Below are 27,091 nucleotides of genomic sequence, written 5' to 3'. Positions count from 1 at the left end.
TTCAGGACACCTTGACTGATATAAGTGACCAGTGTTGATGAAATTCTCAGAACTCCCCAGTGAAACACGTGAATGCATCAGCGGAGTCCTCGCAAATGGAATCTCCACCTCGGGAATGGCAAACTCTCCACTGAGAGTTGTAATGAAATTATAGTAGGGGAGATGGCAAAGTGTCCGCTTCACGAGCAGAGATCATAAATCCCCCAGTATAAACCCCAGCATGCCTCATCAGTAATCTAGCTCTGCTTTTTCCTCCTTTTCACCTTTGTCTTTAATAGGACAAGATGATATTTTCTCCCCTGTTCTCCTTCCTTCTCCACCTTTGCACAGTCCCAAAGACCTTAACATGAACTCTCTTGATATTCCATTTATCACACATCAGATTTGTTCTGTTATCTAGTTTTCTTTCTGCCCATCAATTCCACTATCAAAAGAACGGTGACCTTAACTGATGTACTCAGTCATTTCAATGAAGTTTGACTGCACAGATTCTATATTACTCTATGAATATCACTCCCAGCAAATCTAGTAAATCCTTTACATTTAGGTTTGTAGTCTGTTGCTATCATGCTACTGATGACCAGTGACAATATTGTGTAGTTTCTAAGTGATACAAAGCCAAGCTTTACAATACATGTATATCCACATACTGTACTAGTACAGTGATCAGACAGAACATTAACTCCACCTGGTGGTTTTAATGTTGTGGTGGACAGCGATGTGGATTTAGGATGTGCACTCCAACCCACTACGCAGCCCCGTACACACCAAGCTGCAATGCACTGTGCGTCCGACAACACTCTCCTCTGCTGGCCCCTGTCCCCATAACATTAAAACCACCAAGTGGTATTAATGTTCTGGTTGATGGCATGACAGTTCCATACTGTTTCTTTAAAATAAACTGGAAACAAATATGCTTTATAGATAAAATATGACAAATATAATGAGAATGGATTGACAGTTAACATAAATAACAAATCTCATTAATAGATACATCACTAAAATCTTCCAATGTGTCAGGATGTGGTGTTAATCTTTTTTATGGTTGTGTTAAGGCACTCATACATTATGCTAATGGTTAAGGAAAGGTTATGTTCTAGCTTATTAGAAAAAAAATGTAAGAATGAGGTCATGTTTATTAACCTTTGAACAAAACCCCAATTTTTCCCTAACCTTAATCAAGTGCTGTGAGTTCCCTAACACAGCCATTAAATACATTTCCTAATATTGTAGTGACACAAACTGGATGTTTGCCTGAACTTAATCACATGGGACTAGAACCTAGAACTAGAAGGACTGTGGTGTCAGAAACAATTTCAAATTGTACACTTAGAAAAATCATAATATGGTAGCTTGACAAAGAGCTAGTTATTCAGCATCCATATTATATGTACTGACCAAAGTACAATTAACAGAACTGATGCTTGACTCACGATGTACATTCAGATTCCAACTGTCTTTTTCTTTTAATCTCCTCAGATCCCAAAGGTGGTCACGTCCTCCCCCACACTGTGGACTGGCTGTCTGCTCCTGCTGCACCGCAGCAGTATTTCATTACCTTGGGATTTCGCAAGAGAGAGGACAGCCGCTTGCTCAAGAAGATACATTCAAGAAAATGGCCCCCTTTTCCAGGTTTGTCTTCAGAATGTGTGTGTATTGAATCTGATTCATGCTGTCAATACACCAAAGAAGTTAAGTGCTTCATCACTTTGGCCTTATGGTGAAATGTTATACATCTAATATTCTCCAGGTTATGGAATAAATAAATATGCAGTCTACAACAAAGCTAAACACACCTCTGGTCATTAGCACTAAAATTCTAACAATTACACTGATTACCCTAATCCAACTTTATTTGATTTTAGCCAATGGTCAAGAGGAATGAAACCTTCTTCTTCTTTTTCTTCTTTCAGCTTTTCCCATCAGGGGTCGCCACAGCGAATCATCCTTTTCCACCTAAATCTATCATGAACATCTTCTACCCTAACATTAGCCAACCTCATGTCCTCTGTTAAGACATCCATATATCTCCTCCTTGATCGTCCTCTTGCCCTCCTGCCTGGCAGCTCCATCTCCAACATCCTTCTACCAATATACTCACTATCCCTCCTCTGAACATGTCCAAACCATCTCAGTCTGGCCTCTCTGACTTTGTCGCTAACACAGGCAACGTGAGCCGTCCCTCTGATGTACTCGTTCCTTATTCTGTCTAACCTGGTCACTCCTAAGGAGAACCTCAACATCTTCATCTCTGCTACCTCCATCTCAGCCTCTTGTCTCTTTCTCACTGCTACCGTCTCTAACCCATAGAGCAGAGCTGGTCTCACCACTGTCTTGTACACCTTTCCTTTGAGTCTTGCTGACACTCTTTTGTCACACAACACTCCTGACACTTTTCTCCACCCGCTCCAACCTGCCTGCACTCGCCTCTTCACCTCTTTTCCACACTCTCCATCACACTGAACTGTTGACCCCAAGTACTTAAACTCCTGTACCTTCTTCACCTCAGCCCCCTGTAACCTAACGCTTCTACCTTGATCCCTCTCGTTCAGACACATGTATTCTGTCTTACTACGACTGACCTTCATGCCTCTTCTTTCCAGAGCAAACCTCCACCTTTCCAGCTGTTCCTCCACCTGCTCTCTACTCTCACTGCAAATCACAATATCATCCGCAAACATCATTGTCCAGGGTGATTCCTGTCTGACCTCATCTGTCAGCCTGTCCATCAACATAGCAAACAAGAAGGGACTCAAAGCTGATCCTTGGTGTAGTCCCACCTCCACCTTGAACTCCTCTGTCTGACCTACAGCACATCTCACCACCGTCATACTTCTCTCATACATGTCCTGAACTAGTCTGACGTACTTCTCTGCCACTCCAGACGACCTCATACAGCACCACAGCTCCTCCCTCTGCACCCTGTCCATATGCCTTCTCTAAATCTACAAAGACACAATGCAGCTCCTTCTGACCATCTCTGTACTTTTCCATCAACATTCTCAAAGCAAAAATGGCATCAGTGGTGCTCTTACGGGGCATGAAACCATACTGCTGCTCACAAATCTCCATGTTCTTCCTAAGCCTGGCTTCCACTACTCTTTCCCACAGCTTCATTGTGTGGCTCATCAACTTTATTCCTCTATAGTGTCACCCTTGTTCTTAAAGATCGGAACCAGAACGCTTCTCCTCCATTCCTCAGGCATCTTCTCACTCTCTAGAATCCTATTGAACAAACTGGTTAGAAACTCCACTGCTGTCTCTCCTAAGCACTTCCACACCTCCACAGGTATGTCATCAGGACCAACAGCCTTTCCACTCTTCATCCTTTTTAGAGCCTTCCTAACCTCATCCTTTCCAATCTCTGCTATTTCCTGCTCCACAACATCCACATCTTCCTCCCTTCTTTCCCTGTCATTTTCCTCGTTCATCAGCTCCTCAAAATACTCCTTCCATCTTTTCTGCACACTCTCCTGGGTTGTTAGTACCTTTCCATCTCTGTCCTTAATCACCCTTACCTGTTGCACATCCTTCCCATCTCTATCTCTCTGTCTGGCTAGCCTGTACAAGTCCTTCCTTTGTGTCTAACCTGTCATACAGCTCATCGTAAGCTTTCTGTTTGGCCTTTGCCACCTCCCTCTTCACTCTACGCTGCGCTTCCTTGTATTCCTGTCTACTTTCCTCAGTCCTTTCTACATCCCACTTCCTTCTAGCTAACCTCTTCCTCTTGACACATTCCTGTACTTCCACATTCCACCACCAAGTGTCTTCACCTTCTTTCCTCTTTCCAGATGACACACCTAGCACCTTCCTACCTGTTTTCCTGATAATCTCTGCTGTAGTTTCCCAGTCATCTGGAAGCTCATCCTGACCACCAAGAACCTGTCTCAACTTCAGCTTCTGTTCCTCACAAGTTTCTTCATTCTTTAGCTTCCACCACTTGGTCTTCTTTTCTGTCTTCCCTCTCTTCTTCTTCCTGACCTCCAGAGTCATCTTACACACCACCATGCGGTGCTGTCTGGCTACACTCTCTCCTACCACCACTTTGCAGTCACTAACCTCTCGCTTCTGGAAGTAAGTGTTGACTACAGCCATTTCCATCCTCTTAGCAAAGTCCACCACCATCTGTCCTTCCAGATTCCTTTCTTTCACACCAAACCTGCCCATCACCTCCTCATCACCTCTGTTGCCCTCACCAACATGCCCATTGAAGTCTGCTCCAACAACAACTCTCTCTCCTCTGGGGATACTCTCTATGACCTCATCAAACTCACTCCAGAATCTCTCCTTCTCTTCTAACTCACAGCCAACCTGTGGCGCATACCCACTGACTACATTCACCATCACCCCTTCAATTTCTAGCTTTATGCTCATCACCCTGTCTGAGACTCTTTTCACCTCTAGAACACTGTTTACAAACTCTCCCTTCAGGATCACTCCTACCCCGTTTCTCTTCCTATCCACACCATGGTAGAACAGTTTGTATCCTCCTCCAATACTACGTGCCTTGCTGCCCTTCCACCTTGTCTCCTGCACACACAGTACATCTACCTTCCTTCTCTCCATCATGTCTGCCAGCTCTCTGCCTTTCCCTGTCATCGTGCCAACGTTAAGAGTCCCTATTCTCAGATCTATGTCCCTGCCTTTTCCCTTCTCTCTCTGACCACGAACTCTTCTGCCTCCCCTCTTTCTTCGACCAACAGTAGTCAAATTTCCACCGACACCCTGTAGGTTAACAGCATCGGTGGCGGTCGTTGTTAACCCGGGCCTCGACCGATCCGGTATGAAAGTCTTGTGGATGATTCGCATGGTTATTTTGGCAATTTTTACGCTAGATGCCCTTCCTAACGCAACCCTCTCTATTTATCTGGGCTTGGGACCGGCACAGAAGTCACTGGCTTGCAACCCCTGTGGCTAGATTGTCAAGAGGAATGAAACCAAGATTCATATTAAAGAACCAAATGTAACAAAAGTCAGTTCAACCTTCATTAGTGAGACCCCAAACCTTTTATTCTATCAAATATATACATTTTAGTATGTCTGCCTTTATTTGATATTGATAGCAGATATGATCCACCACAATTTTCATATCTTTAATAGCTACCACTATTTGTAGATAATTCTTTCTAGTTTCCCTTTGGAGGGGTTTTGGATTCAAGTCAAGGTACAGTATGTGTGGTAGGTTTGGTCAGGTCAATACCAAGCATGCCTGGTCCATCTGAACCTAAACCAGTTCAGGTTTTCAGTACAAGGTTTGATAGCTGATTTCTTACTTGTTGAGACAAGTAAGAAATCAAAGTATGCTGAATCATAGTTGGACTCATTGTCGAGAGAGACCACTCTGATTGGCTGTTTAGCTTAGCACAAAAAGAGAAACTGATTCCAGCACTATTTGCAGCCACCCACTGGATAAGAAAGGCCACTTTTTGATCCAGGTGAAGGCAACTTTAGGGTGACGCATCACTCAGTCTTAGTTGCCTCTAGTTCTTTGATATCAGCTTAGTGTGTCATAGCCCTCAGGGTCCATATTTTCCATACCGTTCTATGTAACCTGTAAAATATTCAAGACAATTTAAATAAATACTCTAAACTTGAAATACAAAAGACAAATGCTAAAGAAGAGTGCTGTGAAAACACAAGTGAAAGAGGCTGCAGTGAAAGCCTTAAAAAGCATCACAAAAGAAGAATGCAAACCTTTGGTGATGTCAGTTGGTCACGGGATTGATGCAGTTATTGCTAACATAGGATTTACAACTATTTATTAAGTCTTATTCTCTTTAATCTATTAAGTCTACATTTTCCAGTACTTTTGCTCACATGAAAAATGGTTGGGTCAAACAAAAGGTGCTATCCTCAAGATCCTGACCCCTGGAAATAAAAGCTGAAATTTAGATATTTTGTCTCATATTTATCTCTTAATTTTTAACCCAAATGTGTTTGGTGTTTAGCAGAAGTTAAGCAACTGGCCTCACTGTTCCTCTACTTTTGGAGTGAAGTGTAGTTTATCTTCAAACTCAGATCAGTGAGATTTTAATCAATGTTCTAAAATGTTTTTCTTACAGCTGCCATGTAAACATAAGACTTTTAGAAACTAACTAACTGTATTCATTAACTACATGTCATCCAAGTATCCATGTCTTTATCTGTTGTGTCACAAACACACAGGAGGAGAGGAAACATTGCGAAGTCCCAAGCAGGAAGAGGTGGAAATTCCGAAATTCCGTGACATGTTCGAGAAGATGCTGTCAATTCTGGATTTGATGCAAGCCACTCAGATTAATGTGAGTAGAAAAAAACAGTTATAGCAATAATTGATTCCTAAGGTGATGGACAACATCAAGCCATCCAATTTACATAAAGGATAGGGCAAAATGTTTAGAACCATGTCTTAACACACTTCAATACGACTCCTTTGCCCACTACGAATTCAATAACAAACACATTATTATCATCTGACAGTGACATGACAGTTTCATCAAAAACTGGAAAATCACAACCTTGTAAAAATTGAATTCATGGCAGAGCTGCTGTATAGGATTGCAATAGTGCAGGTGTACCAGTGGCCACTGAGACAGACGATGCACACAAACATCTGTAGGGGAGCTCATGCACACTCTTCTGCAGCTTATCATGTTTGACCCTTAATTCTCATCACAAACTCAAGTCTTAAATCTTACACTGTAAAGTGACTCAATATAACTTCTGTTGTGATTTGGTGCCATTCAAATAACATTGCATTGAATTAAAACTGAATCAGTATCAATTATTGCAGCACTGGTGAATTTGGTTATGAAACATTACACAAGTCAGGTCTTTTTTATGGTCTCTCTGAGTTTATGACAGTTCTTAAATGGTACTCAGAAAAATATCTTAACACATCTGAGAACAGTCTCACTTATCTGCCTAATTTGGCTCTGACATCAAAGCTCAAAGGCTACTGTTTAAAACGGGCTTAATGAACAACCTCTGCAGTCACCCAACATCTATGCACCATGTGCTTTTCTTCATTTTCCTGACTTCATAACATTCACACAACATACTTTGTCATCTTGATGTATGATTTGTTCAGTAGGTAATTTGAGAGAGCACATGTTGAGCATGTGTCTTTCTGAGTGATCAAAGTGCTCACTCGCAAAGAAACGGCTGAGCCTTAGACCAGACAAAGACCAAGACAGGTACAGAGGGCTTAATGCAGACAATCAGTTGTTGCACCCAGACCCAGAAAGAAAAGATTACAGGATTAGTGGAGAGAAGGTTATAAGGGTGTTGGTCAGTGTTGAATAAGGATTCGACCGCTCTGCATTCTGTTTATTCTATGCCTTAACAGAAAGTTGTACATTAATTCAATGAGAAATCATCATAATTAAACTGGTAAGTATATTAGTCATCAGAAGTGACCATGAATGAGTTTCTTTTCTGAAACAGCATGCTTTCCATCTGTTGCTTCATTTGCTTTCACCTCCTGGCTGATGCAGGTCATGTCATTTATATTTTATATTTGATTTCCATCTTTCTCCATTATTATTACTTGTTTCCCACCAGATGCGTGTGTTTTATGCATGGGTTAGCAGTTTATTAGGCGCATAACGCTGACGCAGTCTGATCCAATAGCAATAAATCTTCCATCATCAAGGTAGTAGTGTACAGTTTAGTTGATTTATACAGTAGAGGCGTTAATTCAACAGTTTGACATTTACAGAACAATCCACCTTAAACACTATCAGCATCAAGTGCGCTGGACATACCTGCACATTTGAGTGTGTATGTTTATGCCCCCAGACAGACCTTACACAGTGAAAATATCTTTTCTACTTCGTCTGCATACTGAAAAATGCACAAAATACCCTTCTACATTAGCGTTTTCTACTTTTCTGGTCTTACTTTTACTTTTAACAGTAGTGTCACAAGTAGAACACACAGACCCTAGGGAATACACACTACATGCATGACAGTTAGACTCCATTAACCTCCACCAGCTGGAAATCAACTGAGAGTTGGGGAGAAGTGTCCTACAAAGCAGAATGAGAGCACAAAGAAAAGGTAGAGGAAGAATGGCAGATTCTCCACTGTGAATTCCAGTCTATTCTTTAATTATTGCTCGACTGTGAGCAAGATCTATGTATGTGTATTTGTGTGCTGACACCGGGACATTGTACTCTGACCCTCTCTATGAGGGCTCATTGTCTGCAGAACCTCGAGTCCACTACACAAGAGAAAAGCAGAAGTTTTTCAAAGGCACTGCAGTCTTTTTACTCCATCCTGACGAAACTGGCATATTTGTCACTGCTTACACATAAAAAATCTTATCTGAAGGAGGAAATTCTGTTGTAGTTTACACACGTCTGGCATGAGTCCAAGCAGATTTTAGTTTGAGATGTAATGAAATTTATTTGATACAACATTGATGAGAATGGGACATAAAGGCACAGAAGGTCACAGAGACTTTGACCTTTAACCATCAAAATAAATAATAGTAACACTTCTCTCTGACCAATCAGTAGTTTTTTTTTTTTTTTCTACGTCACCTTTTGGTATTACCCCAGCTCTTTGGAAACATTGAAACATCAAGAAAAATATTACCAGATATCAGTAGCAGAGAGGTTGAGCTGAGGCAGTACCATGCTGTGGGAAAACCCTATAAATATTTGTCAGTTTCAGAGCATGGAAGAGCTTTGGCCACCCTAAATGAAGCAAAAAGAAACTATTCATACACTTATACCCATGTCATTATCTCAATATTGAAGCTTGATTATTTAAACCACTTGCATACAAGAGCTTTACTGTACCCAGCTAACCTCTTTCACAGAAAAGGAAAAGAGTCTGACTTTTTAAATTGGACCAAAGGTTAAAACTCTAAATAGGGACTCCAAGGACTTTTTAAACAAGCACGGTCAAAACTGAAGCACTAGAATATTCAGAATATTCAGACTTTTAATCAATAGTATGAGTCAAATTGCTACAACACTGGATCCTGCCCATACTGTGATGCAACCCATACTGTCTTTTCCGTGCTAGTGTTATTTTCCCTAACTTGTCCAAATCAAGAATAACAGAAGACCTGAAGTGTTTTCACTGACTGCGTATATCTCAGCATGATTGGAAGGGTGACTGTGGAAACCATTTCACATGGCGGTTTGTAAAATGTTTTATAGTGATGGTGATCAAGAATAATCATAAAACATAGTGAATAAATCTGTGTAGTTATTGTTGTACACTGAACAAGTTTGGATTTGGTACTGTTGGACAAAACAAGGCATTTGAAGAAACCAATATTATGATGGACCTTCTTTATTTATTGGTAATTAAATAAATAAAACTGTCGAATACATTATATAAATACATTAAAATTACTATCCAACCTAGGGGTTTTTAAACACAGCCTGCCCATTAAACAAGCCATTTAAGCAGATGTCCACCATTTTTTTCAACATAGCAGAGATAGCAGCTGTGTCTCAATTTAGGGGCCAGATCCTTCAAAGGATGAGCTCTACATGAAATGAATCAACATGTAATGATCTGCTCTTTGGAGATTTGTATCACCAACTGTTCCTGGTTGGATGTGGGCAACCAAGAGGCTGAGCTAGTTATTAGTTAGCTGGTGAGCTAACTAATGTTACTTACTGTAACTTAATATGTTTTATGACATTTAAATATAAATATCCATTGGATCACTCAGGTCAAACTAAGGATTGATTGTCTGGAGCCTTTGTTGAACAAGGACAAATTTGCTCGGCCATATTTGAACAAACTTTCGAAATAGGACAGCTCTGTTGCAACACCATCATGCAATTAGTCTTCAAATGCTGCCTTTGAAGGATGCGGCCCCTGAATGCAGATGTTGTTGTTCTATATATGTATTATAGTTTGTCAGGCATGTTTTGTTCACCCTAATTACTGTGAGCAGTGGTCTCTTTCAGCCATCCTCTCATTCATATTAAAGTGTGCTACTGAAGCTGCAAACCTTTTTGTTCAGCATAGCGGGGCAGCGTTTCAAAAAGTCGCACATAAAGCTATAAAGGACATTATCAGCAAACGAAACGGCAACAGATGACAAACATCGTGAAGCAGTAAACTGGTGGGAAACTGTGACACAGCAGGATTCTGGCAGTTGGTGGGAGGCGGAAGAAGGCAATTGAAATATCCATTTTGTATGAGACCAGTGTAATATTTCTGGTCTGATTACTTCACTTTGTGGTTTTAACACGTGTGAAAAGTGTGTTGTACTTTCTACTGTGTAAATAAAAGTGTAAAATTATAAATGGAGAGTATCAAACTAATTGTAATAAGGATAAGTACAGTGTAAATAAACAATCATGAATTTTAACGTGTTCTTTAGTCCTAAAGTAAAAGTTGGCCCCTATTGATTGTATTGAATTTGTATCCACCTCATAAGTCATAACTTACAGAACTAATACTTTTGTTCAATTAGGCATTCTGTGTGAAAAAAGAAATCGGAGCAGACACGGGGCAGTTAGGTCTATTTGTCCATCCATCATATCCATTTATCAGACATTAATGAGGTGGTGTCATGTAGCATACTGGCTTGGTGCTGCTGGTGGGTCACTGCAGGCATCATCTGCGTGTGTGTTTTCAGTAATAACTCATGTCTTTAAAACTGAGCCAACACCGTTGGCTGTTGTCAGAAATTGCTGACAGATTGTATGGAATGGATTCATTTCTTATCACCTGAGAAAACTGTTGCTGCCATGAACAAAGAAACAACCATTTTTTGGCTTTGTACTGTGAAGAACCCGCCATCGTGTCTGCTCTGTACAGCTCCCTGACGGGGGACTGCCAACTCTATTCCAAGGTGGCTATGTTTTCTCTGCTCCGAAACTTGTGAAGAGGTGCCAGATGCCGTTATATGCTAATTTACATATAAAAGTAGCTGCTTTTTTACTAAGAACGTACTCTCACCTGAGAAAGAGATTAGTGTTAAGGAAGAGCTATGATCAACCTCTATGGATTTATCAAGCAAATAGTGCACATTTACATTTCCACTGGACCAGTATCAGCCATTCCATTGTGTCACCAAATGCTGAGGGAATCAATACAAAACAATGCTCAATGTGGTTGTTTGTCAAAACTTACTTTTCAGACCATCTGAAATCTGCTGAATATGGCAACCGACTCATGTTGGCAGCAGTTTGTGGAACAACTCTAGCTGGTCTGAAAACAACAGAAAGACTGTCAGACTCAAATATCCTAATGTCAGCAGGACACATATTGTATGTTTGAAAGTCTCATCTCAAATGTTAAATTCACTGGGAAAACAATTTGATGTTCTTGAAGACATTTCACCTCCTTATCCAAAGGCTTTTTCAGTCCTAAATCACTGTTTAGGAGAATATTTTAGATTTGTCCTGGCATTTAGTTATTAACACGTGGAGGGTTCCCGAGCTCACATGTAGATCATTGTCTTACTTGGGCATTAAATGTGTCATTAGGGTCATGTGTCAAAAGTGCACTGGACTGCGGGGATACCAAGACGGCACTATAAGTGCGTGAATAAGTAGCTTGTTTTATTTAACATATTTTCTGAATAAACATTGTAATAAATCATCAGTATGTTTTTTTAGCAGTAACATGAATGATGTAAAGTGATACAAATGACCTGAAATGAAAATAAAGACAATCTATCCTACAATTGTCACATTTTAATTTGTCTCACACTTTTTCATTTTATGACAAAGGGAACGTGCACATACTACACTACAAAAAAAAAGTTTGTACAGTCTCAGTAATAATACATTCAACAAAACAGTACGTGAAATAATGACTTGAATCATTTAACTTTATTCAAGTTTTTAATAAATAAATATATATAATAAATTTAATTTAATAAAGAAAATAAACTAAGGCGTAAACATCCCAGCATGTTTTAAAAATTAAAGACTTTTAGGTTAGTGGTTAAAAGGAATATTCCAGACCGCTGACACACAAAAAAACAAAACAAAACAAAAAAAAAAAAACATTGGAATGAAGCTGACATAAATGTTTAAATTCAAACATCTACCTAAGTAGTTGAATAAATTAACAAATCTATATGAACCAAACTAATAAAAGTTTCCACAACATGCAATATTAGAGTATAATGAAAACAATTATAACAATTAATACAGTACAAACCTAACTAAAGTGCAGAGGAGGTTTGATGATAAAAAAATATAAATAATATTCTTGTGATGAATAACTAAAATGCATTTTAACCTGTGTAAATGTTCTGTACATTGTGTTTCTCCTCCAGTCAGGTGTTCGTGTGGGTTCAGGTCTGATTGAGTGGCTTCAGTATGGCAGCCTGCTGGTTAAACTGGGCTACCACAGAGAGCACAGCACCATAATGCATCGCTGCCAGGCTCACCTCGCCACCGCTCCCTACCTGCCACAGATCAGCACCCAGCAGGACAACACACTGGTAAGCAGCTGTACAGTGTCTGAGTGTAGGGGGGTAATGAACGGATCGTTTTAGTAGTTATCTGTGAGCACGCAAGTGTTTCTATTCAAATGATAAAAAATATATATATATATATATATATATATATATATATATATATATATATAAACTGTTCTTTCATAAAAGCTTTCCTGTGAAATAATAAACTGAATCAGAAATTGTCATAAAAGGTATTTTTTATTCAACTATAGAAATGAACCTTCAGTCTTGAGCAATATGACTAATTCTATAATTAGGGGTACATGTCAGGTCCATGGAACATAACAGGAAACGTTACTGGGTAGAAAAGTAACAACAGAAAACTGAGGCGAAGACACAACAGAAAATCACTGCTTAGGTGCGGGCACAACACTCACAAGACGAAAATTAAAGTCCACAGTACAGTTTGAAATTCTGAATGAGACCCAATTTAAGTTACAGACAATCAGAATCGAAGCATGAGCTTCAATCCACAAATAATAATAATAATTATAATAAATTTATTTATAGAGCACTTTTCTAAACATATGTTACAAAGTGCTTCACAAGACAAACTGGTTGGAACTTAACATACACATACAGTGAGGGAAAAAATTATTTGAACCCCAGCTGATTTTGTAAGTTTGCCCACTAACAAAGAAATGATCAGTCTATAATTTCAATGGTAGGTTTATTTGAACAGTGAGACACAACAATGACAAAAAAAATCCAGAAAAATGCGTTTCAAAAAGAGTTATAAATTAATTTGCATTTCCATGAAGGAAATAAGTATTTGATCCCCTATCCGTCAGCAAGATCTCTAGCTCCCAGGTGGATCTTATACAGGTAACGCGCTGACATTGGCAGCCCTCTCAGCTCGTTACCTGTATAAAAGAGACCTGTCCACAGAAGCAATCAATCAATCCAGATTCCAAACTCTTCACCATGGCCAAGACCAAAGAGCTTTCCAAGGATGTCAGGGACAAGATTGTGGACCTACACAAGGCTGGAATGGGCTACAAGACCATCACCAAGCAGCTGGGTGAGAAGGTGACAACAGTTGGTGCAATTATTCGCAAATGGAAGAAACATAAATTAACTGCCAATCTCCCTTGGTCTGGAGCTCCATGCAAGATCTCACCTCGTGGAGTTTCAATGATAATGAGAACGGTGAGGAATCAGCCAAGAACCACTCGGGAGGAACTTGTCAATGATCTCAAGGCAGCTGGGACCATAGTCACCAAAAAAACAGTTGGTAACACACTACGCCGTGAAGGACTGAAATCCTGCTGTGCCCGCAAGGTCCCCCTGCTCAAGAAAGCCCATCTACAGGCCCGTTTGAAGTTTGCCACTGAACATCTGACTGATTCAGAGGAAGACTGGGTGAAAGTGTTGTGGTCAGATAAGACCAAAATCGAGCTCTTTGGCATCAACTCAACTCGCTGTGTTTGGAGGAGGAGGAAGGCTGCCTATGACTCCAAAAACACCATCCCCACTGTCAAATATGGAGGTGGAAACATTATGCTTTGGGGGTGTTTTTCTGCCAAGGGGACAGGACAATTGCACCGCATCAAAGGGAGGATGGATGGGGCCATGTACCGTCAAATGTTGGGTGAGAACCTCCTTCCCTCAGTCAGGGCATTGAAAAGGGTCGTGGTTGGGTACTCCAGCATGACAATGATCCAAAACACACGGCTAAGGCAACAAATCACTGGCTCAAGAAGAAGCATATTAAGGTCATGGAGTGGCCTAGTCAGTCTCCAGACCTTAATCCCATAGAAAATCTGTGGAGGGAGCTGAAGGTTCGAGTTGCCAAACATTGGAGAGGATCTGTAAAGAGGAGTGGGCCAAAATCCCCCCTGAGATGTGTGCAAACCTTGTGGCCAACTACAAGAAACGGCTGACCTCTGTGATTGCCAACAAAGGTTTTGCCACCAAGCACTAAAGCACGTTTTTCGAAGGGATCAAATACTTCTTTCCTTCGTGGAAATGCAAATTAATTTATAACTCTTTTTGAAACGCATTTTTCTGGATTTTTTTTGTCATTGTTGTGTCTCACTGTTCAAATACACCTACCATTGAAATTATAGACTGATCATTTCTTTGTTAGTGGGCAAACTTACAAAATCAGCTGGGGTTCAAATAATTTTTTCCCTCACTGTATCTCACAAAACTCATACCCAGACCACTCCATCAAAAACATATAAATCCACAGTTTGTTCAGATCCTGCAAAGATGGAGGAAGAAGAGAGAGTTCTGTGTTTATCCACGTTACAAAGGTGTACAGTGTCCATGGTTTGCACTCTGCAGCTGCTGTTTTGCTGTTTTCACAGTGAATCTGCTGTAACTGTAAGTGTTCAGTGTACTGTAGGTTGTCACAAGCAGGGATTGGGTCTCTGACTTGACAATATGTCATTTTGCAAACTATAAGTACTTTAAATAGTGTACCTCCCATGAGTTAAGTGCACCGTCCATCCTTCATCCATAGTTAGCTGTGCCTCCAAAACATCTTCAAGTTACACTGTAAGAGCATTTGGTACATTTACATACACTTCAGGGTAATTCTTTGTCATGTCTTATTTTATAATTACTTGTCTTGCTGACTGCCCCATTTATTTCTTGAGTGTTGATTTTATGTAACGAGTGTTGTCTGGCCTGATGGTAGTAAGTTTAAAACTTTTTGTCTAGAGAGGAGGCAAAGTGCAAATATTGTATTTGTCCTGGAGGTATGCTTGGACCTTGGTTTTGTCCTGCCAGGATTGATTGGTTGCAAGAAAATGACCTCTTTTTTTCGATAGGAAATGCTTTTACCTTTTCCAGGAAGGGTATTTCTGAATTCCTGAAGAGGATGGATTTTAGAACCTCATTATGATACCAGGTCAGGTATGTTTATTAAAGAGCTCCAGAGACAGAAGAGTTGCAATAACAAGGGGTCAAAAACAACAGTAGTTCACGTGTCACTCATGTTGCCTCAAATAGTTAGAGTGTGATTGAGATTGAAAAAGACAAAAAAAAACAACACATGCTGTGATCCTAGCTGATTTCAACTTTACTATTAGAGTCAATGATGGTGTTGCCATTGTCCTACTAAATGCAAATGGTTTACTTATCTGTTGACAGTCTGCTGTAGTAAGGTCTTGCGCTGCTCTATCATCCTTTCTTTGGAAATCCTGTTCCATTACATGTGTAGCCCGGATGGCACAGTGGAGTAGTGGTTAGCACTTTCGCCTCACAGCAAGAATCCACAGGTCTGCTGGGTGCCTTTCTGTGTGGAGTTCGTATGTTCCCTCCGTGTCTGAGTGAGTTCTCTCCGGGTACTCCAGCTTCCTCTCACTATCCAAAGACAGCAGTTAGGTTTATTGGTGATAAACTTCCCATAAGTGTGAGTGTAAATGGTTTTCTGTCTCTCCCAGTGTAACCCTGTGATAGACTGGCAGCCTGTCCAGAGTGTTCCCGCCTCTCACACAATGTCAGCTGGGATGGGCCCCAGCACTTCCACCTTTAAACATTTTCCATTGTTAAGGACACAAAGTTATTTTCATTAATGTCTTGCTTGTTGGGACGATGCTGCTTACACTCAATCCGTCAGCAATGTTCTTCTGCAGTTCCACTGTAAGGCCTGACCACAAGTCTGTGATTTTCCTCTTCTCTGTGAGAGTCTTTCTGCAGACCTTGTACAGTACCAAGACCATTTTCAGCACAGCTTCCTGCAACCTGCAAGTGAAAGTAGTTCCATTTTACTTGGCAACTTGTTTCTTTCTTGAACTTTCTTCATACATCTCTTTCTCACTTCTGCTACAGGTTTCATATGGTGCATAGGGCAGAATATACTTGTGAAACCTGTGCCTCTCTGTTCATAATTATTTAGTAGCATTATAAAATATATAATTCCTGATTAAAATTTAATGCTTTGAAAACTGTGGTCTGCAATATTGATTTGAAATGTTTAATCATTTGACTCTAGTTCTATGTATCTGAATTCCAGTAATAACTACTGCTTTTAATTAACTGGATCATTGCAATGACTACAGGAGGTTAGAAAATTATTTGAACAAATTCAAAAAGTGAACATTATCAAGATGCTTGTTTTGCTTAAAAAACACATCTAACAGGAGTAAAGCAAATGTAAATAATCCTATTTAAGATACTGAAAATAGCTTAATAATGAATTCTGCAAAATGGGGGTATTGTCAAAATATGTATGGACACATATATTAGCCCCTAAGTAACAAGAAACTGCAGCACAAAATTGCAAAAAGTGTTTTTTTAATGATGAAGCTAATATCCTAATAATATGAGCACATGCCATAGTAACGCTGGATCCCCCGCTGTGAAAATAGTGAGTTTATCCCCCTACAGATAGCAGTTAATAGTTGTACAAAGGCCAGATACAGGAGTACTGGAGCACGTCTTTTACTTTATCACTTTCAATTTGAAAATGTGTTAAACTAAGCATTAAATTCTCTCAGTCTCTCAGTCTGGACCAGCTGTGCACAAATCAGAGAAGTGCTGCAGCACAGTAGCCGTCAGACTACAGACATCGCAGTCAAATACAATACACACGCAATCACAGTGACAGGCAAATATAAATTTGGTGTACATTTTAACAGCTTCTGCTTTAATTGTCCTGCTAAATTTGTGATAGTTTCACTGTTGCCATCAAAGTCTCTGGACTGTTGTGGCGCACACCCCGCTCTCCCACCTCAAAGTAGCACAGGATATTTTTATAGACTGGTGATGTAAAAGCATATGTACAATCTATAACCATTTTCATCTAGGCTACTTGAAGGGACTGGCATGCAGCTGCCTTTCACTTATTAAGGCTATGGAGATATGCATTTCTGAGCAGTTCTGCATAAAATGATGGATGGATAGCTGATTGCTAGAATTAAAGAACAAACACTGGTAATGAAAGTAACTATGAGTATAGAACTGGGTGGCTACACATAGTCCTTCAACACATTACCTGCCCTTTTGGTCGTTAACTAAACATATAAAATCTGCATTTCTCTCTCTCAGAGGAATGCTTTTTAGCAACAGAGAGGCAGAACTAGGCTGGCTTGTTTTAATGAAGTCTTGAATTATGCACAGCAATAAGGAGAGCCTGGACATGAATATTTATGAACTGAGAGAAAGAGAAATAAGAAGGTAGAGGCTGGCCCTGTTTCTGTCCTATGTTTGTGCATGTTTGGGCGAGTGAGAAAAAAAAGAGTAAACAGTGGGAGTATGTGTATACGGTGATAAGTACATGTAGTGAATGAGAGGAAGTGTAAGTGGAGAACAACTGTGCAAGTGTTTTACTGTGGGTGAAATGAGGGGCAAGCAGATTGTGTGAGTGGGTGCATGTACTAGTGGTTAGCTGGGATTACTGTGGTGGAAAAGATTAGCTGAACTAAATTATTAACAATAATTAATATGAATACCAGTTACGGCATCTGCAAAATATCACACAATTTATCACCACCATAGGAATGAAAGTGCCCATGTCCTCAACACTCTGCTGCACGAGTCTGCACTTTCCCTTTGCATAGGACGATCAGGACAGGGTGTTGTAGTTCTATAAGATCTCCAGTCATGCCAATCTGCTTAGTCTACTGGCTACTTGAGGTTGAGCAGCCAAGTGATCAGGCAGGGTCCAAGAATTAGAAAAATGTCTGCCTGCGCAGAGATGAGGACCAGGATGAGTGCCATCAACTCTTTGCAGTAACCAAATGGCAAAAGTAGAAAGAGAAGGAGGACTTTCAACTGGCCTTGTTGTCTGCTTCAGTAGCTGCTCCACTGTACAAGTAAGCTGAATAAGGGGCACTTGACAATGCGGTTTTGGGTGCTGATCTGTAGAGCTGAGACAAATGCTGGTTTTACCAGGCCTATAGAGGACTAAAGCTCCAGAGCCAATGTAAAGAATGACCCTTGAATGGCCCTCATTTACTTTACTCTGGACTGTAAAAGGTTCTCAGTGGCTAGTCACCTGCAACTTATATTGCTTTTTCTCTGCTTCTCAGGCACTACATCCAGCTGGTGCAGGTATAAAGTTGCATTGGTCTTATACTGTTTTACTTTACAGCAATACTTTTGGTGGACTTGAGTTTCTTATTGGTATGAATGTATGCAGGGCAGTGTCATCTCTAATTATCACCACTGCTCACTTGTGTGAGCAAGTTGAACGCCCATCGGACACATAGTTGATTGATGGCTCACCCCATCTTGCTTGAACTTGCCCAATCCTGAACTTCTAGCATAATGAATATTGCAGGAAATGCGTAAACCCTCGACTAATGTTCATAAGCTTGTCACTACAGCAAGCCAGGGATTTTCTGACCCACCCATTCCTCTCAGGATGCTACATAAAGTAACATATTAGTATTGGAAGTTGTATTTTAAATATTTTTACAAAGGGAAAAGTAATATGGATGTATATCAAATGAATGATATCAAGCAGTAATTATATTCACTATATATATTATATATATTGACTGGACCAGTAAACAGTTGAATCAAATATTTGTAAATCAGTTAAAATGAACTATGAAAGCATCATGTTCTGTCCTTGACAGCCTACCAAAATTACACTGCTCCAAAAAATTAGAAAATTAGAGGAAGCAAAACATTCTTATCACAATGTGAAAAATAATCATGCTCAGAAGTTTCATTGACTTGATGCTAAACTCTGATTAAAAAGTGCAACTTTAATTTGTCATTACACTTACAAACATACATACACACATACCTATACAGTAAGCTTTTATTCTCTTTTGAAAGTAAAAGCTCCTACAATACCGGGCTTTCTTTCTGTTCCTCCCTTGTCCAATTTATTTTTTTTTTCCTTTTTTTTCCACCACAGTCATAGACCATTTACCACCCCACTTTTTTGTCTGTGGCAAGTCAATTTTTATGCAAGTGAAGTATTTGCTGCTTCAAGTGCCAGGCCTTGAGTACATACTAGCCAGTCTTATTCACCCTAGCAGAGGGGAGCTCCATGGCTAGGATGTCAATTAATGACACACGCCACTGATGCAGGAAAAAATGTGCAGAGGCTTCTTTCTTATACCCCACATGTGGTTTCCAGCAAGCCAGAGTTTTTCCCAAGTCATGTTGGGAGAGTTATGGGAGGATTTAATCATATTAACTATGAGGTACACAGGGAAGTACATTTTTTTCATTTCAAAGTTAATATACAGTTATTTTGTCAAATGATTATGACTGTAAAGTATACCCTATTACATCAACAAGTAAAATAATATGTCTGCTTAAATTTAAGTGGCAGTGGATGTATAGAGGTGAAGTACTTATATTTGGGGTTTATAAACAGCTTATGTAGATGTTTATATATTAGCAGAACTGTTTAGCAGTCTTGCCTCACCATTAATTGTGAAACATGATTAGAAAATGTATGTATGTAAAGGGAAGCCAGCTTAATGTGCGAGACAAAGTGAGTTGCAATACTTCTTTTGTCTTTTAACTTAACCTAAACCTGACAAAGAAATGACTCTGATGCTCAGCATTCCATGAGCAGTAGTTAGTTATGTAACTGGCAGGAGGAACTCTGATTAGTCAAGGACTGATCAGAATTAATTCATCTTTGAGCTTCAGTCCTGAAAGTAATCCAGCAGCCATGAAACAGTCAGATCTTTACATAAACACACATATACTGGACCCCTCCTTGAAAAACAAATAAATCCACCGTTTGTTAAGATACAGGATGTGTGCAGTAAGTCTCAATGAGCTGTTTTGTGCATTTGTGTGTAAATATAACATAACATTAAATCAAACTAAAACGTGACTGCATCTAAACAGAAAGAGAAAGATATGTTGACATTTTGTAGAATCCTGACACTAAGTTGGAAAAAAAACAACTAATGGACAGAACATAACAGTATTCAAAATATTCAGGACACTCCAAAATGAAAAAAATGCATTTTTGGAGTATGGACTATTCTGGATAACTACAATTCCACAATATTGCTCTCTAACTGTGGACTGGCAGTGCTACTGCAAGAGTCACAGCCTGTCATTTGTCAGTATCTTGTACTAGCCTAAAACTTGAAATCATCAATCTGCTCTGCTACACTCTGCCACGCTCTGCCCAGTGCTTCGGGTAGTCTCACTGTAGTGCTACCAGCACCATGCCACTGTGTGTGTTTTGGTGCAGGGCACGAACAGAAAACATTTTTATCAGTACATACAGAAATAAAATATCAGCAGTAGTGCATGTAGAAATGTATGTCTGCCACATGGGGAGTTAGCTTAAAACCCCTCTGAATGGCACAGCATTCTGCTCAGTGACAGCTTGGCACACATTGTACAGAGCTCACCAGGGTATGAAAATTAACACCCAGCAAATGGATTTTTAATTAGCTATGAAAATGTGTGTGTGTGTGTGTGTGTGTGTGTGTGTGTGTGTGTGTGTGTGTGTGTGTGTGTGTGTGTGTGGTGTGTGTGTGTGCGCACAGTGGAGTTATGAACAGGCCAAGCGTGGGAGTACAGATGGGGAAGTTGCATGTTTGTCTGTGTGTTGATGTGCCATAGTGTGTTTAAAAGGAAAAGCGTGGCCTTACTCGACTGACTAGAATCTGTGTGTGTAACTCTTCACAGCTGCAGGCTCTTCTGACAGACATCGTGGATGAACTAGGAAGACAGAGTGGCACTGAGCGTGTCTGGAATAAAATGCTTAAGGTAAAGTGATTGACATGTGTCCCCACATCCAACTGCAGCATGGTTACAGCAAGGAACACATGAAGCACTATTTAAGGTGACTAACTTTTAAAACGTAAAAGCCAACATCGTTAGTTTTCCACACACAAAGGTCTGGAGCACAGTAGACTCAAATTACAGAACTCCAGCGGTGCAAATAAATGTTTGCTAAATAGGATTACTCCAGAACTTGCCTGAGAATCAACTTTTATATGTTTTCTTCAGACCTAGTTGTTTGTCCATGTGCAAACAGCAACTATTAATGACTAAATCAGGATCATTTTAATGGAAGTAATTTGCTAAAGTACGAACAAAAATAGACTAGAAAGAAAACTGGATTTATTATGTTATTATTATAATGATAGTTTTGAAAATTAGAGCATGTTATTCCTGAGATACAAGCAAGACAAGGATTCATCTTAGATTTACACAATATCCAGTGTGTGTGTGTGTGTGTGTGTGTGTGTGTGTGTGTGTGTGTGTGTGTGTGTGTGTAGACATTAATGTGAAGACATTAATGTGAAGACATTTTGGTGTTTTAAGGATTAAGACATTTTTTTTAGGAGTAATAGTAAATTAGACATTAATTTGGTTAAGTTAGGGTTAGAGTAAGGGGCTGGGGATATAATATGTGAACTTGTGTCATCACAACTATAGAAAAGAAGTAGTTTTCTTTGTCCTTCTTACACAAGTGTTGCTACTTCCCCCGAATACTCCTTTAAGCTAAGCTCACAGCCAAAAGGTTCATTAATACTGTACTGAGTCAGAATTCAAATGTCAGTATCAAACATGCATGAAAAAAAAAAAAATAGAAATGAATATACCTCCAGTAACTTCCAGAAAAAATGGTCTGGCTTGTTTTACCCAAAAACCTACTACATGTTCAACAACATACTAGTTTGGCGTAACAATTTGATTCTAGGTTGTGTCTTTCATCCGTCTTATCTGGTGTTCCTGTAAGATAAATAATGCCCCTCCATGATAAATTATACAGGAAATACAAAGAAAATAGATATAAATAGGAATGTTGTAAGTATAAGGCAGAGAGTTCTCTCTAATAGCTGTTATTTGTTTCCTGCTGGAGCCCAATGTGACAAATACTGTAGTAGATCTGCAGTAACTGTTTTTTTCCAGTTTGTTCTGCAGCAGTTGGAAGGTTGAACAGTTCATTTTAAACCATACAGCTCTTTTCAGATTAGCAAAATAAAAGTCAAACCAAAGTAATAGAAAGAAAGGAATTCAGCTCGCTTCTGGAGAAAAATGCTAAACTGAGAGTACAGACTATTCTAAATGTGACTACCTGGGTACTATGTGGAATTTCTTCTGTTATGGCAGAGCTGTGAGTGAATGAATGTTAATATTATAATCTTTCCAGAGTCTCGCTTTCCTTTCATGTGGTGTAGAATTTGTCTACTGGTTCTTTTCATAGTCTGAGCATTTATTTATAATGATAAAGGTGAATTGTGCAGTAACATGGGAGTGATGGGCTTTCCAAATTGTATTAGATTGCATTTTGTCCAGATTTCAACTGGATTAAAGTGATTTTTTAGACAAGGCTAGTTTATATGTGTAATATCATTAAAGAATAGGGGAATGACAAGTGCTTGACATAAGACATAACAGTTGATAGGGCAAGATAAATGAAATATAATGTAAAAATAAAACAAAATACAATAAGACATCATCAACAGTGCATGATGTGAATAAATAGCACCTGTTTAAATTTACTATGTGACTTGTGGTTTGTTCCACACGTGGTGACTAAAATTGAACCTTGCTTTTGTTTTCCCCTCTGGGGTTCACAATGCAGCAGAAGATCAGTCATGTGTTTTTGGCCCTTAATCATCCAGAGCTTTATAAATCAACAGCAGTATTTTAAGCTTCTTTGAAACACAGGTCACAGGGCTTGTAATTGTCTCAATGCCAATCAAGCTTTGTTTTGTAGTCATTAATCTTAGGAACTGAAGTTTCACAGATTTTAATCATTTTTGACTCCAGAATTAATTGTTTGTTAATATCTTTAACTGGACAATTTCTCAGGGGCACAATTCTACACAACCTTTGTTGTGTAGAATTATTATTTGGGGAGACAGGGTTCAGTAGTAGATGTTGAGAATTTTAAAGAGTCTGTAATATTACCAAATTGTTTTAAAATTGCAACTCTCATTTACATATAGTGGAGGTTAATAGTAAATTAGGCTTGTCATTTGTTGCTACTCAAATTTTGGACAACCTAAAAGTAACTATAAACTGTAGCAGTCAATGGATTGTAGTGTAGTAAAAAGTATATTAATGGTATTTTATAAGAGCACAGTAGCATCATACCAAATGCACAGCGCACTACTGCAAAGAGTAAATTTGTACAACCACATAAAATTTTGTTTGTGGTGTGTTCAAAATCAGAGAAAGAAACAACATTAGACAAACAAGTGGTTCAACAGCAGTGAAACAGGCAAGAACCAACCCTGCTGGTGGAGTGATACTTTGATAAGATAGTCGATCTTACCTGACTTTGATTAATGAGAGCCGTGGAGAGTGTGGTAAAAGAGCAGCAGTGAGATAAAGGAGGAAAATGCCAACACACCCACACACACACACGAAGCAATGCAAAAGCAAAGAACAAGAACACAACTAATTAATTTTAATTGTCAGACAGTCATTCTAGCACTTCTTGGCCAGACTACTTAACAAACCCACCAGTCTGACCAGGCACATCTTCCGGTGGTTACGATATTGAACTGGAACATCGAGAATGTGTTTGGTATCTCTGTGTAATCTCTAGTGCACTTGTCAAAGAGCACCCTGATACGAGGCTGGACAGTTGATTAATTCAGAGCCCTGTCTGAATCCTTGTTCATTTATTCAGAGCATCACCTTCATCACTCTGGGAGATAAAGCAGTTGGTGCAGTGAAGTGTCCCAGTGTTTGAAACTGCAGTGAGGGGTATCAGGCCTGCTGTACAAGCTACAGTACAGCTCACTGGCTGCGAGAAATGCTTCAAATACATAAATGTGGTTTGGTACTTAACAATTCAGAAAATAAATAACTTTCACCTTGTAGAATAAGTCTTAAAAATATACACTGTGCGTGTTTTAGAGAATATTCTAATATGTTTTAACATGGAACATTTCCATTGACAGTAAGCTGCGTTGTCAAACCAGACTGGATAAAGGTCTTATTCTAATAATAAATAATATTTAGCATTTGATAGAGGACATCACCTGTTAACAGTTTTCAAGTGTGATGCTAACATTATCTAAGTTAGTGATCATGTGTTCAGGACCATGTTTGACTTCTCCACATCACAATCTGACGTCATTGTACTTATTCAGTATCAGATTTATGGTTCTGCTGACAATTAAATATTTAAATTCAGTTTTGTGCAGAATATGGTATGTGGAGGAGAGATCTACATTAAACATTATCATGTGCTTTTGTTGTCTGTAATATACTAAATTATAGAATGACATATAGAATTATCAGTAATACCAGTTAGAGACTGTAGATATCACACTGTGATGTTTGTTTACTTCAGTCTTGATAAAACACAAGTCTTCAATCAGCAGAAGCATTTATGAAAACAGGTGCAAAATGTGTGGATAGTGTTTTAATGAGTCACAAGAGGGGTGTTTTGCATAACTGTCACTTTAGGGACAAACATCTGGATTTCTATAATTACAGTGCCTGGATCAGCACATCAGTCACAGCTAATAGTTTATTATAATAGGTTTTATTATTTGTGAAGTCAACTGACTTACACGACTGAAGTTGAGGACACACGTGCACAGACATATTGTCCTGGTTATGAAACCTATTCCCTTTCTTCCTATTTCTTACGCAGCCGCATAAGCAACGGAATCACAAGGTCCTGAAATAAACTGCACCCAGTAAGTGTCAGTCCTTCAGCAGAAACATCCTCTAGTCTTTTCTTAGTATCAAGTGTGTAGTATCAAGCTACAGGCTGAGCAATGGGTTTTCGTGACAAGGCGAGCCTTGAATGTCAGAGGTAGACTTTAAAGATTACTTTGAACAGCAGAAAATCATTCTAGCTAATTCTTACATTGTTTTTGACAGGTAAAACAGACCTTTCTACCTTACATGTGTTGATCCAATCTTCAAAACTAATTTGATGTGGAGCAGGTTATCTGTGCAGCATAGGTACCAACTGAGCCAACACCGTATAAAAACTAAAACATACATTTTTCTATTTAAGTCACATTATCACTCATAACAGACATCATCTGTAACATAACATACATGTCTGTATGTTCACACATGAGTAATATCAGTGAGACAGATTTCTCTGCAACAGCACTTTATAGGTGGAACAGGCAGAGCATCACACTACAACAGATAATCTTGACTTACACTCGGAAGAATATCACCAATGGTGCAACCAACCACACTTATGGTTCAACATCTGCTTCTTCCAGGACACTACAATTTTGTACAGCAGATTACTGTTATAATATATTTTTTTTATGGACTTGAAAAACAGTGCTACTGGACTGATTGTCTATAGGATCTTCATTTTGTCAAACAGCTTGCTATTAATAAATGTATTTTTACAGGCATAAATATCTGTATCTGCACAATACAGGTAAAATTTTATTTTTTTATGTGGATGTATACATTTTACATTTAAAGACATTTAAAAACAGTTATTTTACAAAAGCTGTAGATTCTCAGTTTAAGAATATATGTGAATTTGTTTTTACAGAACATCTGTTAAAAAAATCCAGATTTACTGCATCTTTAAGGTAAAATGTATAAGAAGAAAAGATCCGCTTATGATCTAAACCCAACTCGATATAGGACTTCAGAGGGGAAAAAGTGAAGGTTTTAGACTGGACTAGTCAATTGCCAGACCTTAACCAACCTTAACCACTTTTGTGTTCCACAAAATGAAAGCCTATGTTTTACAATGACAAGGTTCTGAGATGTCTGAGGTCCAGTATGCTTGTTGCAGATAGTACATCATGAAAAACCACCATGGCTTCATATCAGAGGCTAGTGATAAATTAATGATATACTTGTTGAGGTTGGAGTTGTTAGTAAAGGTGAAATGGACTTTTTTAGTTTGTGTTAAGTTAAGTGATTTAAGAAGCAGCAGAGAGAAAAGTGGAAGTGGAGTTTATGGCTTCCAAAGCAGCGAGTGAAGCTTAGTGGACAGCAAGAGCGGGAGTGTGCAGGTTGAGGGAAAAGAAGAAAGCCAGAGCGCTTACCTGCAACTGAAATGATGAATGGGATAGGTGTGTGTGTGTGTGTGTGTGTGTGTGTGTGTGTGTGTGTGTGTGTGTTAGATGGCAGGCCAGGCAAGTCTCTCTGCTGCTCAGTGAAGTGGGACTGCTGCTGTTACTGATGGTCGGAATTAATCACACCATCAGCCACTGACTGACGCACACACAAACTAACACACACACTGGGCTCACTGTGGTATGGCTGCATTGCTCTCCTGCTGTGTGTGTGTGTGTGTGTGTGTGTGTGTGTAACCAGTGTTTATGTTGTAACGAATCATCCTAATGGCTTGATTAGCCTGGCATTCGCTGCCATTACCGCCTCCCTGGACTACAGCGTAATTGCCCCTTCTTGCTTCCTCCACAATTTTAACATCAAAGGCCAGAAAGATGCCAGTCAGCCAAATTTATATTTGACTGGAAATTCATGCATCTGTAAAAAGAACAAAAGTCCTAATGAAGGCTTGTCATTTCCAGGTGCACTTGAACAAAGTAGGAAATGTCTTTTAAAAGACCTTAGTGCCACAGCTACGGTCCTTTCTGTGGTCGGGTTTAGAGAAGAAAAGGACTTTTCTTTAAGGTTAGGGATAAATGTAACACCTTGGTTATATGTACATGCACATTTTGTGCCTGAAGTCACATTAACTATTGCAGTTTTAACCAGACTACAATTTTTCCAAATTTATGATTCAGTTCAGTTCAATTCTATTTATATTGTTCCAAATCACAACTAAAGTCGTCTCAAGGCACT

At 39.2% G+C, this 27,091-nt stretch overlaps 1 protein-coding gene across 1 annotated transcript in view; it reads left to right on the top strand.

Annotated features, from left to right (window-relative positions):
* Nucleotides 1-27,091, top strand: part of LOC113151934 (spermatogenesis-associated protein 16) — a 73,348-nt gene that overhangs the window by 37,504 nt on the left and 8,753 nt on the right. Inside the window, exons 7-10 of the mRNA XM_026344800.1 lie at nt 1,480-1,632; nt 6,166-6,281; nt 12,248-12,415; nt 21,005-21,085. Coding sequence (XP_026200585.1) covers nt 1,480-1,632; nt 6,166-6,281; nt 12,248-12,415; nt 21,005-21,085 — 518 coding nt within the window. The remainder of the gene's footprint in view (nt 1-1,479; nt 1,633-6,165; nt 6,282-12,247; nt 12,416-21,004; nt 21,086-27,091) is intronic.

Source organism: Anabas testudineus, chromosome 4 (genome assembly GCF_900324465.2).
Source record: "Anabas testudineus chromosome 4, fAnaTes1.2, whole genome shotgun sequence".
NCBI classification, from domain to species: Eukaryota; Metazoa; Chordata; class Actinopteri; order Anabantiformes; family Anabantidae; genus Anabas; species Anabas testudineus.
This window is presented reverse-complemented; position numbering and strand designations above follow the sequence as displayed.